The sequence below is a fragment of the Acanthochromis polyacanthus genome, chromosome 19 (assembly GCF_021347895.1).
Source record: "Acanthochromis polyacanthus isolate Apoly-LR-REF ecotype Palm Island chromosome 19, KAUST_Apoly_ChrSc, whole genome shotgun sequence".
Classification (NCBI taxonomy): Eukaryota; Metazoa; Chordata; class Actinopteri; family Pomacentridae; genus Acanthochromis; species Acanthochromis polyacanthus.
The window spans coordinates 5,189,649-5,205,449 of NC_067131.1; the positions used below are offsets into that span (position 1 = coordinate 5,189,649).

The 15,801-nt window shown below is 40.9% G+C and overlaps 1 protein-coding gene across 2 annotated transcripts; it reads right to left on the reverse strand.

Moving 5' to 3' along the window:
• Positions 1-3,667: 3,667 nt before the first annotated feature.
• Positions 3,668-14,925, reverse strand: sost (sclerostin). Of its 2 annotated transcripts, none has more exons than XM_051939779.1 (3): positions 14,071-14,925; positions 8,942-9,186; positions 3,668-5,526 (listed from the first exon to the last, which is right to left on the reverse strand). In XM_051939779.1, the coding sequence occupies exons 2-3, from the start codon at positions 9,183-9,185 to the stop codon at positions 5,117-5,119; spliced, it is 654 nt and encodes a 217-aa protein (XP_051795739.1). In that variant the 5' UTR covers position 9,186; positions 14,071-14,925; the 3' UTR covers positions 3,668-5,116. The 2 variants fall into 2 exon arrangements, with proteins under 2 accessions (XP_051795739.1, XP_022054973.1); XM_022199281.2 differs by having other exon boundaries at positions 8,942-9,397.
• Positions 14,926-15,801: the final 876 nt, after the last annotated feature.

The window sequence follows — 15,801 nt, forward strand, 5'->3', positions numbered from 1 at the left end:
ATGTTTGTGCGCTCTCGTCGCCTAATTGAATCCTGTTTCTTGCACTTGTAACAGAAGACGGACCCTCAGGGACTCCTGCACCTGGTATCCAACCCTCCATTGATGACACTCGAGGCCTAAACGAAGTGTCGTGGACTTGTTTGTTGGGAGTCGATCACGACGGACTTTTTCAGTATTCCCAGGTCTGGAAAGGGTCACTTCCAGGTCGTGGTTTTTGCACGCAGATGCTTTGTCAGCATCGATGTATTTCGGTGCTCTTAAGGACGTGTGATTGAATTTCTTGGGAAACTTGTTCCACGCTAGTTGCCTGAGTAAAAGCATGGCATGTCTGTTCTCTCCTGGAAAGCAGCGCATGAAAATGACATAATGACTGCACATTATAGATGATGTAGTGAAATTTAATATCTACTGTTTCAGCGTTGGCACGACTCAGAGCAAGCTCTCAGTCGCAGTTACCACAGTGATTTTACTGTTTGTGTTTGCACTCCGGTTTATTTGGCCATTTAAGGCGCTTCTTGTCCCGGTAATTAAAAGTAAATACCTCATTAAGCCCCATTTCAGTGCCTGGATTGCAGAAGTCCAAAGTTTTCATGGAGCGTCGGTGAGCTCCAGATATAACAACCAAACTATGGACTTTCACGGTGCGTCGAGCTTTAGGCCTGGAGGGAGGCGAGGCGGACAGGAATGGAGGGTTATTTGCAGCCTCATAAACAAAGAAATGTTGGTGTTGTGACTGAGATGTCAGGAGAGAGGATTCTTCTTCCTTTTCAAAGCCGAGCAGATAAACAGTGGTGAACCTCGACTTCCTAACAGCCTTGGTTTCTTTGCAGCTAAAATCAACACTGCAACACTTTAAGCTCCCATATTTACCATTTATAACCACAGCAAAAGCATTAAATAAAATGTTTCTTTCACATTATAATGCTGCAGATATGAGGACATTTGAAGTATTTATGAATGTACACTATCTACCAACGTTTATACCATCTTCTATACAGACATTAAGGTAATGTTTTCCATTGCTGTTTGATGGATTGTCTACAGGTTTATGCAAAAACTACCAGGCTGATTTTCTTGAAAATTGGTGCAGAGGTGCAGCTTTGTCAAAGGAAGAATCCATAACATTTTGGTGCAAATCTGGATAACTTTTATAAAATTAACAAGACAGGACTAACGGCCTCACCGGAGGTCTGAGTGCCCAGTTAGTTTATGTTGTTAGAACTATGATTTACTAAATATTTAAATACCTCCACCAAAGAGAGGAATCCTCTGTGGATGGAATGTTTATTTTACTTGTCTGTCAGCAGGATTACACGAAAATGTCCTGGTCCAATGAGGAGGTTAGAGGCAGCATGGTCTGACCCCTAAAAAAATCTGAAATTGAGTTTTATATCATGTCTGTAATATTTTACAGTCAAGACTTTAGTGGCAAAGTGGTCTAACCCACCACCCAAATATAGCGCTACAGTGGAATGTTAGACCATTCTTGAAAACACAAAACTTTAAACTGACTTCTCTCAAAAACTACAGAAAGGTGGGTTACACCACTCTGCTTCCAAACCCTTCAAATGTCATGAAACCTGTCGAAAACATGACACATTTTTATCGTGAGAACCTATAAAACGTTAGTGCAAATTTGAACCACTTTTATTAGAAGTTGCCAGACATGACTGCACTTCAAGTTTATGATGTTACACCTGAGTTTTACTATACTGTTAATTATCTCTGCCAATGACCTTACATCTGTGTGGACATAATGTTCTCAGTACTATTTAATTGTTTGTAAGCAGGATTACACAAAAACTACGAGGCTGAATTTCATGAAACTTGGCGCAGAAGTAGAGCCCAACCAAAGGAAGAACTCATAAACTTCTGGTGCAGATGTGGATCTTTTTCTTTAAAAATTACAAGATAGTGCTTTAGACCTTGGCCTAGTTTACTCTGCTGGAACTGTGTTTTACTACTTTGCTGATTACCTCCACCAGAGAGACGGAACCTCGGTGGATGCAATGTTTTCATTGCCTTTTGTTCATTTGTTTGACTGTCAGCAGGATTAAACAAAAACCACCTTGCTCAATTTCTAGAAACTTGGCAGGAAGTTAGGGAAAAGCAGAAGGAGGAACCTGTAAAATTTTGGTCTATATCTGGATTACTTACAAACTACCAGAAAGGACTATTGGTCCTGACAGAGGACAGAGCTCGCCAAGTGCAAATGGCAAGACTTTGTACAATTTAAAAGCTGAATTCTCCCATTATAGCATCATTCTGACTCGTCAAAGCAGCAGAGATTTTAGAAATTCAGTTTAGACGAGTCAAATGAACAGCTTAAGGCATCTCAAATGTCACTGTGACTGGTCCGAGTTGTTGTGTTTGATGTTCATGTGAGGTTTTCTGGTGGATTTTGATCCATCAAAGCATTTCAACCATGTTAGCAGAGTAAACAATGGCTGTGGTGGTGGTTTAGATGGGTAGAAAAGGCAGTGAAACTGAAAGGAAGAAGTTTGTGGAGAGATTTGTGCTTGAAATTTGGCCTCAGAATGGTTGTTATATGTGGTCAAAGCTGCAGTGCCTGTATGTTTTAAAGGCAAACTGTTTCTTCTTTCAACTTGCTGTCAATTTGCTTTGTCAAAGCTCTAATTCTACATATCTGTAGTTACATTTTTACTGGGCAGAATTCCAAGTTAAGATGTCAATGTCATTCTGACCTCTTAAAATTTAATTTGAGAATCTAAGATACCCCAAATAGAAGATATCTGGAGCCATAATTGTGGCTGGTAGTGAGAGTTGGACTTTGACAGATATCTGAAAATGCAATTACAACTGCTCATAATTCACTTGTCCTGGAATAATAACACTGTTCTTATCTGAAATGTGCTTTTTGACAAGGAAGAAATGAAGTACAAATATCTAGAAAATGTGTAATAGACTAGCTTTTAAATAATAAAACATCTTTCTAGTTTACTGGGTTTGAATACCAGCAGTGGTGTAGATATTATTATTTAGAATATTTGCATTTGTCCATTCACAAACCAAACATAACAATAGATGGGTCTTTTTTCTTCAGTACATAATTTTTTACTGAAAGTCTGTGAATTAAAGACTTATAAAAGCACTGAATCTATTGTGGGAAAACATAATTAGACTCATATTTGAGAGTGTTAGAAGCAGAGTGGTCTAACCTACAAAAAACAGACTTTTATATATGTTTTGTAATATTTTATGGTCTAGATTTTAGTGGCAAAATGGTCTAACCCACAACCCAAATACAGTGTTACAGTGGCATGTTAGACCATTCTGGAAAACACAAAATTTTGAACCCATCTTTCCAAAAAATTGCAGAAAGTGGGTTGGACCACTCTGCTTCTAAATCCTTCATTTATTTGTTTTCTGAATCATTAGCTAGCGTTTCCTGCACTTATAAAGATATTTATACCATAAATTGATGCGGAAAAAGCAAAAGTTGGTGCAGAAAAACCCGCCAGAATGCAGAAAATTAAGTGTTTGACCGTCAAAACTTCACCAGCTTCCATTTATAGAAGCTCACAAACCCCTTCATATTTGCACAGAATTACATGATAATAAGTTTAAAGCTATTTAACACCTGTTTATATATGACTAGTAATGAATAAACCGCAAAAAATGCAAATGATGCCAAACAAGCCAGCTCTTTCAAATATATCTTCCTTTACTTTATTCATGTACTGTACAGTTTTTTTTTCACTTCCAAAGTCTCTATCATACTATATGACAATAATGGCTATCATTTAACTACAAAAGGTTGCATAAATAATTTAAATGTGGAAAATAAAAAATAAATATGCAGTTCATTCTTTGTACGAGTCCTTCTTAGTGTCTGTAGAAAGCAGCCCTGCCTCGCTCCAACAGAAGACCACACAGGTATGATATGTACAATCACAAAACCCCTTCCAGTTGCTATTTCAAACACACAGTTGGGTAAAAATAAAGAAGCCAGAGAACAACAACAACGACGCAGTGCCGACATTATGCTTAAACATGACTCTTCATGGTCCAATCTGAGGGCAGGAGGAGGTCGAGCCGTCTTCGCTTCCTCGTCCTCGTCAGTCAACACGATGATTACAATAGAAACAACTGAATTACTGTTTTCGTTTTGTTATTTTTGCGCCTGTCTTTTCCTGTCTGAGCTATTTACAGCACGGGCTGCGGAGAAGGAAGGCGTGGAAGGTGTCGTGAATCCCGCAGGCTTGACACAACAGATGGGTTTTTGGCGGCCGATGCGTCGATCGCTGCTCTGCTTGGATCGCTACGAAAAGAAATTCCAGTGTGGGTGTGTTGGAGAGCGCTCTGCCCCTAGGTAACAGCATAACGTTTTCTGATGCCTCCTACACGCCATGTGCACTGGGGGTTTTTTCTGTTTCGTGTGTGTGTGGATCCAGCAAACAGGAACTGGCTGGAGGAAATGGCTTTTTATGACTCAAGTCCTAACACAGGAATGGGCTCATTTAGGTAATTAAGAGTCACAGGAATGCCCCTGCCAACAGGACTGCTTTCTGTTTGCTCTGGGAAAGGCTCTACCGCTACCCGGCAGGTGTCGGAGATCGCTGTAGGTCTTCCTCCCGATGAGTGAAGCCTTTCGTGGGGCCTCTAGAAACCTGTCAGCATCCCACCGTCGGAGACCCCCGAGCTGCCACCATCTCCGGATTACAACCACTCTGGAGCGAGGATACACCTTTTCAGCCTTAAACGGAGCCGCTGGATGTTTGTACAGATGTTCTGCCGAAGCCTCTGGGAGGAACTTCTCCTTTTGCTTTTGGGTGGAGGACAGAACCGAGCCCGGGGAGGTTTTTGTTTTTTGGAGCGATCGGATCAACGTGATGCTACATCTCCTGACCGGACACCGTTGTGGCGCCGACTCATGTTGTCATGCAAATAAGCAAAAAAAAAAGTTCACAAATATGCTGACGAGTGGCTGAAAAACACAGACTTAAAAATCAGCCCAGCAACTAGCTTATGAATTCGCTCTCGCTTTGAATTTTTCTCTTGCACCCCCTTCCTATCCGGAGGGGATATGTTTGGTATGGTGTAACGTGCGTGCGTATGAGTGTGCTTCGGTCTCTGGATGCGTCTCCGGGTCGCATCAGTACGAGTTTCCCGTCAGCGGCGTGTTGTTCTTGCTCCGATCCTGAGACAAGCGACTGTGCTTCTTGTTGCGTTGCATCTTCGGCACCTCCTTGGCCACCGACTGGTTGTGGTGAGGCCTGAAGCGCTTGCACTTGCAGGAGGTGACCACGCGGATTTTGTAAGTCCTGGTGTTGCCGCTGGGACACTGCAGCTGGACCCGGCGCGTCCGGGAATGCGCCGGGATGCAGCGGTAGTCCGAGGCGCTGCTCCGCCACCACTTCCCGCGGACAATGGAGTTGGGCATGAGGTGGGCCGGGAGGCATTGGCCCGAGCACACCAGCTCTCTGACGGGTTTGGTGCTGCGGCAAGATCCGTCGGTGATGTAGCGGGTCGAACGAAGCTCCCTGCAGCTCAGCTCGGAGGCACCTGGTGGAAGAACAAGATATCACAGTTAACATTCAAAGAGTTTGAAGTGTTGCACAGTGAAATTAACATTATTCTGATAAACTACTTCAATTTAATCCCTAAAAACTCATCTACTGGTGTCAAAATTACCCTTTTATGAGATTTATTCCGTCAAACTAATCCCTTCATGTCTTAAAATGTCTCAGAAATGACCCCACATGGTTCCTGTCTCTAGCTTTAACTCGAGCACACCAGCTCACCTTCAACTCTGCTCAAACGCTCTACAACTACTCCAAAGTACCAAATGTCAAGTTGAAATATTGGATTACTTTTGTCACAGATGTCAGAACCAGAAACTGAGTCCAACCCTGCATGTTGACAGGTTTCCAAGTTTGTTATGTACGAAACTCCAGAAGTCTGAATCTTAATATTTTTGAGATTAGAATCAGTAAACTTCAGTTTCAAGGCTTTAAATGCTCGGTATTGGAGGCATCTGCTAATTTCACTCATGTTGGGGTTTATAGCATATAAAAATACCAATACAGACATGTTAACAAGGTAAAAAACTAATCTAATATCATGCTTATACATCGCAAGCCACTTCTGGCACATTTGGCGTGTAATTTTTATGCATTTTAAGCTTTCACGTGTAAATATACGACATTCAAATGATTAAGGGAAAGGTTAATTTCACATGGAGGAGGCTTTTCATCACCTTGCGACTTGCGGCAATATTGACATTGGCTAAAAAAATGTAGATTTTTACTGAAAGGTAGTGTTAAATATCAACTCGACAACACTGTGTAGAATGGTCTGACTGCACCTTATTATTTTGCTACAATCAGGGAAAACACTTTGAAAAAAGTGCATTTGTATTTCTTTAAATCACAATCACTGTTGTCTTGGGTGGAGCTAAAACATAATACTGTAACATTTGCATGCAGAAAGATGATTACTATCATTAAAATGGATAATTCACCAACAATCACAAGCTGCTGCAAAGACCTTTATCGTCTAGGTTGCTGCTTCCCATCGTAATGTTAAAAAACGTGAGCAGAAAGATGCATTAAATGTTTTCTACCCGCCGTCTACGTTTTGTGAGTCAGAGTAAAGTCGACTTTACTTCACTTGTTCTGGTTTTTAGAGTGAAAAACAAACGCTATCCAGATGAAATCAGAATTGGAGGCAGCATTTCATTTAAACTCGACCGCATTACGAGACACAAAGCTGATAAAAACACACTTTTATAAATTCGACTCAGCGCAGCAATTTGTCCGTTTAAGTGAAGGTTTAAGATCCGATCAGGGGTTCTGATTTTGATTCATGGTCTAATCATTAGCTGACAAACGGAGCTTGACAAAGAAATCCAGCTGGCAGCAATCAGCTGATAGCAAATCCAGACCAGAGGGCCATTAAACAGCTCAATCAAACCCAGCGGAGGTTTGGGCTGGAAGGGAACGCTGGCATTCTCCGCTGGCCCTCAGGAAATGTATGTGGTGATGGAAGAGTAAATAGCTGTCTGGTTATTTTAAGGCAGCACAACTGGACATCTGCCAGAATGATTTGAGACAAAACACTCGGCCTGAAATCCTATATTTGAGCCTCGGCTTTTTAACAGCCCCATGCGTGAGTTATCGGCCGTGTTTTTTTTACAAGCCGTGCGTAAAAAAGGGGCAAAAGAAGCGTCGGTTAAGAAATGATACGCTCGGAGAGGGATCTGTTTTCCTCTGTGGCTTTCTTTGCAAAAAGGGCTGAACAAAGGATTTATGTGAGGTGACTTCCTCTCTTTTTTCCTTCCACCATGAGAACCTGATATAGTGTTATTCTGCGGCCGAGAGGACCACAGTGGTGCAACAAAGCCTACAGCACTCACTGGGCAGCGGTTTGTACCAAAAAAAGTCAAGCAACTTGGTGTGTTTTAATCTTTTCCACTACATTTCCTCTCCTCCTCTCTGCTGCCACTCTGACAAAATATTACTAATGAGGGTGGCCTGTAAAAGAAAAGGAGAAATATATATATAAAAAAAGGGATCTAACACTGGACTATTGTGGGGCTTGTGTGAGCTGTTCAAGCCTTGGGAGAGGACTGGAGGGAGGTCAAAGAAGCCGCCGTGACCAAATCATCCAGGAGATTTCTGCCTCCGGTGTGTTTTCCATCGCTTCTTTGGGAGGCGAACACAGAATTAAGCACGAGATGTTGCTTAATTCGGTGGTGATATCCTCAAAACAGACAAAAAAGTCAGTCCCACTAACCGACCGTGACTCGCTAATTCCCTCCAGTCAGCTGTTGCTCCTCTAATCTAATCAATCATCTCCTCTGATCTGAGAATCCGTGATTAAGCGAAGGCACAAACTCCACTTCCACCACCCGTCCCAAGCGCGTGAGAGCGAGCGTGAGATTATCCCGCTCAATCAGAACATGAGCAACCCTTCCTGGACACAGGTGGGAATCATTGTCAGAGGCAGTGTTGCATTTAAAAAGCAATTTCTATAAAACCCCCAAAGACATCCCCCCCCCCCCCCCCCCTTCTGAAGAACAAACTGTGGGGCTTTTCTATTTGGGACGACATGTTGTTGCAATCAAATAGTTATTCCGTAAGTAGAGCTTGACTAATAGTATGAAGACAGAAGGAAACAACCTGGAAGAGCGAGTGAAAAAGCCCCTGATGCGTCTCAGCTTCAAGATGTGTCGGGGAAGAAACCGCAAAGAATGTGAGCCCCTCTGCTCACCGTCATCGCTGCTTTAAAACACTCTGCCCACACAGCTCCACTGCTCCTAATCAGGGAATTGGTGTGAAAACGAAGCACAATGTTGTCTCTGTGTGCTGAGAAAGAGAAATCCACTAAGGCGGGGAGCCTAGAAATCCCACATTTAGCATAAAATTCTATTTTAAAATAGAAAAAAAGCTCCTTAAGCCTCGATTAAACAAAATGTGACTGATATCAGGAACATTTGTGGGATTAAATTGATATTTTTGAGCTTTTAAGTGAAGATTCCTGAACCATTTGTTTCTATTTAAGCATAAACCAACTGAGTCACAAGTTTTTAATATTTAATGCACAAAAAATCTATTCTTGTCAGAAAAAAAAATCAAATTTTAGGTAGGAGTTGATTTTAAAATGTGCTTAAAACGTGCGTAAATTGCAGTTGGATTATTAGATAAATATAATGACACGTTTCTACGCATTTGTCCACGGACAAACGGGTCGCTGACAATAAAATACAACAGATGCACGTTTTGTTGGACATGTTTTTACGCATTTAAGAAGCTTTAATGTGAATTTGAGCACTTTTACGCACCAAACTCCGAATTAAAGCGCAAGAAAAATTACAATATTGCACATAAGTCATTATAAACCTGCTGTTTTTAATTTCATTTACCACATATTATGAAGAATTAATCAAGGATTTCTCATATAATGACAGGATACTTACTGTAGATGACCGTGTTTCCCGTCCTGCCGCCGCTTTTCGCCCGGTTGTTCACCGTGTTGCTGCTGCTGTTGCCGCCGGCCGCCTGCAGCATCGCCTCCTGGGGCGTCCGCGCGTTCTCCCGGTACTCCGGTAAAATCTCCGTGGCATCATTTTTTAATTCCTTCCATCCCTTGACGGCGGCGCAGCATCCCTGGAGCAGCAGGAGCGCCGCGCTGGAGACGAGGAGGGCCACAGACACCTGCATGCTGCTCGGTCGGGAATAAAAAAAAGACCCAAAACGCGCGCAGAGGAAAAAAGAAGGGAGGAAAAATGAAAGGAAAAAAAGACGCACAAGAAGATGCCCCGCTTGGAACAAGTTTCCACTCTCAGTGCAACAACAAGGCGCGCACGGTATTTAAGCGTTACGCAAGTTTTCGTCAGGGCTGACAATTAGGAGCTCAGTGGGAGGGGTTGAACCTGGGTGAGATTCATTGAGAAAGGAGGAGGGAAAGGAGGAGGAGGGTTTGGATGACAGGAGAGGAGAGGGAGGAAAGGTGAGGAAAGACGAGAAGATTTTAGTGGAGGGAGAAAATACAGGAAAAAGTGCAAAAAATACTAAGATGCAGAGAAGGAAAGGGAGACGCAACTTTCTCTGGAAATAAAACGTAGAAATGCGTCTTCTCTCTGCAGCATTACGTGTCTCTAAAAGCATCTTCGAGGTGGTTTATTTTGGACTGAAGCTCATAAAGGCGCAGCTTGTTCCACTGCTCCAACAAGCCTGAATGTTTGGCTGTACACAGATTAATCATTCATCTCTTCATTAATTAGACATTAATAAAACTCTCAGTAGAGACATCCACCTCTCTAACACCTCCCTTCTTCCTCATTTGTATCTAGCTAATGTGTTTCACCAGAATCTGAAGTATCTGGTTTGAATAAAGTGATGTTAAAGTTTCTTGGCGTCCCTCAGAGACTTGATGAGTGCTGACAGATGGAGGCTCTTTCATTCAAACACTGCCCTCTAGAGGGAGGACAAACAGATCCAGAGGAGGCAGGAGCTGGGATAAGACCTTCATCATATGGAGAGTGGAAGATAAAGACTAAAAGTGGAGATATAAAGCGGTCAAACACCAACAACATCCAGTCATTTCAGATGCTTCCATAATCACACACGTCCTCTTCGTGCTCCATGTAGTTTCATACCAGTCTTAAATCAGGGTTTGGAGCTGCAGCCACAACTCACAATAATGGATGGAATCACAGGCGACGCTAAATTAAGATAATTTTACTGCAGAACAACGTCAAGGCGGTTGGAAATGTGTTCTTCTAAAGACCGATGAGCTTTTTTTGAAATTGCAGTAAACCATTAAAGAGCAGCCTGGTGATATGAAACGCTGTATGAAGGACACCGTGTTTCATGTGGTGAGACACGATTAAAGAAATGAATCTAATTAATTAGAGGCTTTGTAATTAATTGCATTTTTGCACAAAAAGTGAAGTTTTTCAGTTCATATAAATGTTGTTTGAGACTGAATGGATAAATAGACATAGATGTTAACTTAAACAACTAAAATGTTTATGCTTCATTTCTATTTATCTGCATTTTTTATCCGTTTTCCACGTTCACAGATTACTGCAAACTCAAACTGGCATTATAGCCAATTTATTCAACATTTCCAGATTTTTTCCAAAGCACTTTCAGCGTCTTCTAAAGTAGTCTATTATGGGATGGCTACACCGTTAACCGCTACCAGGACTGTCCTAGCTAAAGCATGGTATGTTGCCCCAGAGCTCATTTGCATAAAGTAGCTTCATTTATACTAATGCAGCGCAGGAACGGAAGTCCGACGCATCGCAAAAGTAACTTGCATTAAACTAAACTATCCATCGCTTCACTAAACTAGCCGTTGTTTAACTAGACTAGCCGTTGTTTAACTAAACGAGCCGTTGTTGAACTAAACTAACCTTCGGTGAACTAAACAAGCCATCGTTGAACTAAACTAGCCCTTGTTAAACTAAAACCAGGACAGATTCAGCAGATTATTTCTCTGTACGGTGACCTTGAGTGTTCTGAAAGGCGTCTATAAATAAAATCTATTATTATTATTATTATTATTATTATTACATGCTTTCAGAAATACCTTGTGCTGAACAGTTTTTGTAACAGAAGAGAAGGTTTGTGACCGAGCCGCCATGTTTGTCTGACATTTCTGTGCTGACACCTCTCAGTGTTTATCTTCTTCACGGCTGGAAAACAGACTTTAGGTTCACTGCCGCCACCTACTGGGCTGGAGTGTTCATTGGTTTTAGCAGTGGGCAGAAATTAGGGAACTGAGGAAGGTACTATTAAATGCATTATTTTTTTACTGAGTCGATCCCCATGGAGCTCCAGGTTAAACTGCACAACTTCTCTCTGACAGAAATATGCGTAAAACGCATATAAACAAGGCTACAGTATAAACACGTGTACAGCCTTGTCCAGAAACCAGTTTCGGTTTTTATAGAAGCTAAAACACAACGTGTTTTTACACATAATTTATTAAATTGAATGGTCATGTGAATATTTTCGGAAAATGGTCTTTTATTTATTGTAAAGTGAATATTTCTTTGAATTAGCCGTCAGACAACCATTGAAAATTGAGCTTCAAAGTAACAAAATATAAGCAAATGACAAAAGTTTTGCAATTTAGCTAATATTCTAAGAAAAAAAACAACTTTTTTATGCATTTAGTCATAAAGACTAACAGTTGGTGGTGCTAATTCGTCACAGCAAAGGAAAAGGGGACAAAGAAATGGCAAAAAAAATAATGTAGAGCCAAAAACTGCAGTTCCTCAAATGTCCACTCGAGGCTGCATCCAAAAACGAGTCAATCACTAGCTCCATGTTAAAATGTACAAATTTGCAGCAGAAATAAACATGACTGGAGTCTGATTAAAAAAAGAATTTTTGGTCCCTAGAGATAATTTGCTCATTCATGACAACCTTACAGGAAATTATTTTTAATACAACTCTTCTTTTTAAATCATATTGAGGATATGGAGAAAGTTTGAGCTCTCGTATTTGCTGCACTTAAGTTAATAAAATATTCTCGGTGGAAACCTTGAGTTCACTGATGCTTTTTAAGAATGAAAAACAGTAAAAGCCAAAATATATATCTGTAATCTCTTGTCCAACTTTTCCATCTTGAGAACGGATCGTTTTCAACCATCGATGGGACTTTTCTGTTTGTGAATCCCGTCTTTGAGCGCGATCCTCCTTTTCTGATGCACGAGGTTTTAAAGTAAGTGGAGCAGACAGTTCTGTCCTCCTATTGTGTGGAACCCTCCAGCTCTGAGGTTGTGCCAGATTTCTTTTATTTTTTTCCTCATACAGGGATTGATGCTCCCTCTGTCTACTGAGCCAGCTCTGATTACAGCCTTCGCGCCGACATCGCGACGGATGTCAGTCATGCTCTCAATTTAGACCTCTCTGGGTTTCTTTATGGAGCCCTCGGGCTCCAACGCCGCGTTTTTATCATGATAACGGCACAATGAGGCCTAAATAACAATCAGATGCTCGGCAGATTGCAGGAAAGCCTCCAGCGCTGCAGACGACAGCAGACGGAGCTTCGTTGTTTTTGCAGAAAAACACTGTTTTCGGTCGGTAAACAAAGTGTTCCAGCTCCTCGTGCCGGCTGTTCGCTGGTGTGATTCATCACTCGGAGGTTAGTGATAGTGAATACAGAGATATTATTACAGCGTTTGGAACTGTGCAGCATTTAACTTGTAGTGAATTATTCATAATGCGTCCTCCACAATTATGCAAAGAAGGTTCAAATTCAGCTTTCTGGATTCTAAATCAACGCTGGACAAACGTTGCGGTCGGGGTTAAATTAACATGTAGGTTTGCTTTTTTCTGACACAAATGGGAACATGTTGAATAAAATGAACTGCGACCCTGAAGAACATTAAAAATCCACCGAGTTCCCATCGTGACTTAATGAGGAACTCCATGAAACTTTGCAGCTCTCAGGTGGAAAAGAAAGTCGTGCTTTTTTTTATATCATTAAGGTGAAGTGTGGGTCAGGATTCAGTGGAATCTGGTGAAGAATAAACACTGTTCAGTGCTGCAAACTGGTCAAACTTTCGTTTTCACATCTTTGGTTTATTCTCATTTGGAGAATTACATTTTTAAATGCCAATTATTTGCTATTTAAGTTCTTGAGCCTTTTGGTTTTGTGTTTATACAGCATCCAGTGGCTTCTTTTGTCATTTAAACACATTTTTTATTATATTTCTCGAAGTAAGTCATCAGAAATAGTACGATTTTGGTATTTATACAGAAATTTAGGTTGAAAAAACTGCTAAAAGCATAAGAAACCCTGTGGTGGTTGTTTATTTACTGTATGTTGCAATAGGAAGAAAGACAGAATTTGTTCAACAGCGCTCTCCAAGAGAAACACAAGCTTATTTATGGTATGACAATCAACACAAAACTCTTCTCCATTGGCTCGTTTTGACCAGTTTGAAAAGTGTAACCAATAAAACTCCAAATCTACATTATTTAAATTTAGAAAATAGCTTCTTTAGACTAGAATTTAACTCCTCATGAGAGCTAACTGTCTCTATTTTTGTCTCTATTTATTTCACACAAACACATCTGCTAAGTTGGAAGCAGCAGTCAGCTTTAACCTGAAAATGCATTTAGTTTCTCCCAAAATGCTGACTATGAATCGATGATTAGTATATATATATTAATGATAACTTGTTTTCATAGTATGTGCACTAGTATTACTAAGCATTATTTCGAAATTTTAAGTAATATCCAAAGTTAAGGCTGCAAAAATGCTCCGTTGTACCATTTTATTTTGGAAAAATACAGGAAACGACAGCTGTATCTCCAATTTAACTAATATTCTATGCATTTCGTATGTTAAGAATACCAATTGGTGGCCCTAAATCTTCACCACAGCAGAGGAAAAGGGCACAAAGAAATAGCAAAAAATAAATAAAATGCAGCACCAAAAAGTTGCTGTTCCTAAAATGCCCTCTAGAGGCTGCAACCAAAAGTGAGTCAATCCCCATAGAGCGCCATGTAAAAATGTCCAACTTTACAGCAGAAATAAACAAGTTCACAGTCTGGAAAAAAAAAAATGTTAATTTTAACTCACCTGCTTTAATGTCAATGCGGCTTAAAGTTGTGCATAATTAGGGATGATGTCACAGAGGATTCGTCCATCTTTACATGCAGTCTATCGGCAGAACAAATCCAGCTCCTGTCAATTATCAAACAGCAGGAAAAAAAGCAGTAAGTATACTAGAAATGTCACATTTACCGTGAGTCCAGTGCATGAGTTAATGTGAGGAAAGTTACAGACCATTTTTCTAACTGCCAGTTTGATGCTTCTACTACAAGTTATTACATATTGCTTCTTTTAAAACAGTGACTCTTCCAGCTTTGTGACATTAATGGTGAAGAAATAATAATAATCATCTCACACCATATCTCCTGATGCTCTGACCTTAATCCACCTCAGAACAAGTAGATATGAAACTCAAAACATGCCTGAAGTGGTGCAATCTCATCATGTTCTGTTGACTTTTCTATCTCAGCCAAGAGCAATAAGGGTTTCACAATATCTTAAAGGGTTTTTTATATGCATAAATTAAAACTGTGCAAAGATCTGCTGGTACATTGTTCAGTCTTGATCCATAAAATACAAGAGAAGAAGTTTCATAAACTCCATGTGATTCTCATTACAGGATCCGATACGACACAGAAGAACACAATCTGTTTAGAATGGAACCTGGGCTCCGTCACAAACTGGATACTTATGCTCCCCTCTGTGAAACATGATGTTAAACACAAGGATTCTGATGGGTTTTTGATACACGGTGATTATTAATGCGCTGATGGCTGTACGTCGTCTGAAACATTCTTGAAGCGCCGTCATGGAGCGTTTATCTAAAGAGAAACTGGACCGACTCCTGAATCAGGATCAGACCTGCAGGAAGGAATCTGTTGTGACGGGAGGAAGATAAAGTTACGCAGCAGAGCCACGATTCATGCAGATATTTATCCAAGTGTTTGTGGATCGTGTTTGCGTTTCAAGAAGCTGCACATCTGGACAGATTTAGTTCCGTTTTTAAAGTGAAAAATCTACTTTTAATGTCACACTATGGGCCGGTTCCACTCTTTAATCTGTCGCCGTCTCTTTTTTCACAACAAATAGTCTAATAACCACTCAGATTTGATGAATTACATAAATGTTTTCTGACCAGGCCTGGTTTAATTTTAACAGGATGCAAAAGTGAAAATCAAGCCGCACCAAAATGATCAAAAGCAAATATGTTCTCGCTCTTTCATCGCCTCCACATGTCGGGAATTTAAAAACCGTAACAAAGAGCCTCGTTCTGCTGCGAATGATCGATAACTGCATCGACCTGGACCTTTTTGAAAGAGTTTCTTTATTGATGGCTGCTCTGCTTTGCATCACTTTGTATGTCTCACTCTCAGATTTCTGTGCATTGTTGTGTAATGAAAATAATCTATCACGGAATAAAACCGCCGTGAAACGTCCTGACATGGATTGAGTTCAGTTTGGAGAAATGTGCAGACAAGAGGAGTGGAATTAAAAAGACGGTGAAACGGATTATAGCTCAGGATGCTGCCAGTAATGTGTATTTTCCTCATCCTAACCCGACGCTCAATCTGTTTGTCTGCTGGCAGCCCAGCCGGGTTCTTCAGGAGGTCACGGGGAGGCGAGCGACTGCTCCGATAAGCCTCTGAGTCCAAACTGGAATTCTTCTTCCTCCCTGATCTTTCATGTGATTTTCCACACAGGAAAACAGGAGATTTAACCATGGCTGTTGGAAATCACACCGCAGCCACTCCATTGTTT

Coding starts and splice junctions, on each gene's coding strand:
- sost (XM_051939779.1), bottom strand. CDS start 9,185: ATGCAGGTGTCTGTGGCCCTCCTCGTCTCCAGCGCGGCGCTCCTGCTG. Junction 5,527..8,941: donor GGGAAACACGGTCATCTACA/GTAAGTATCCTG, acceptor TTCTTCCACCAG/GTGCCTCCGAGCTGAGCTGC.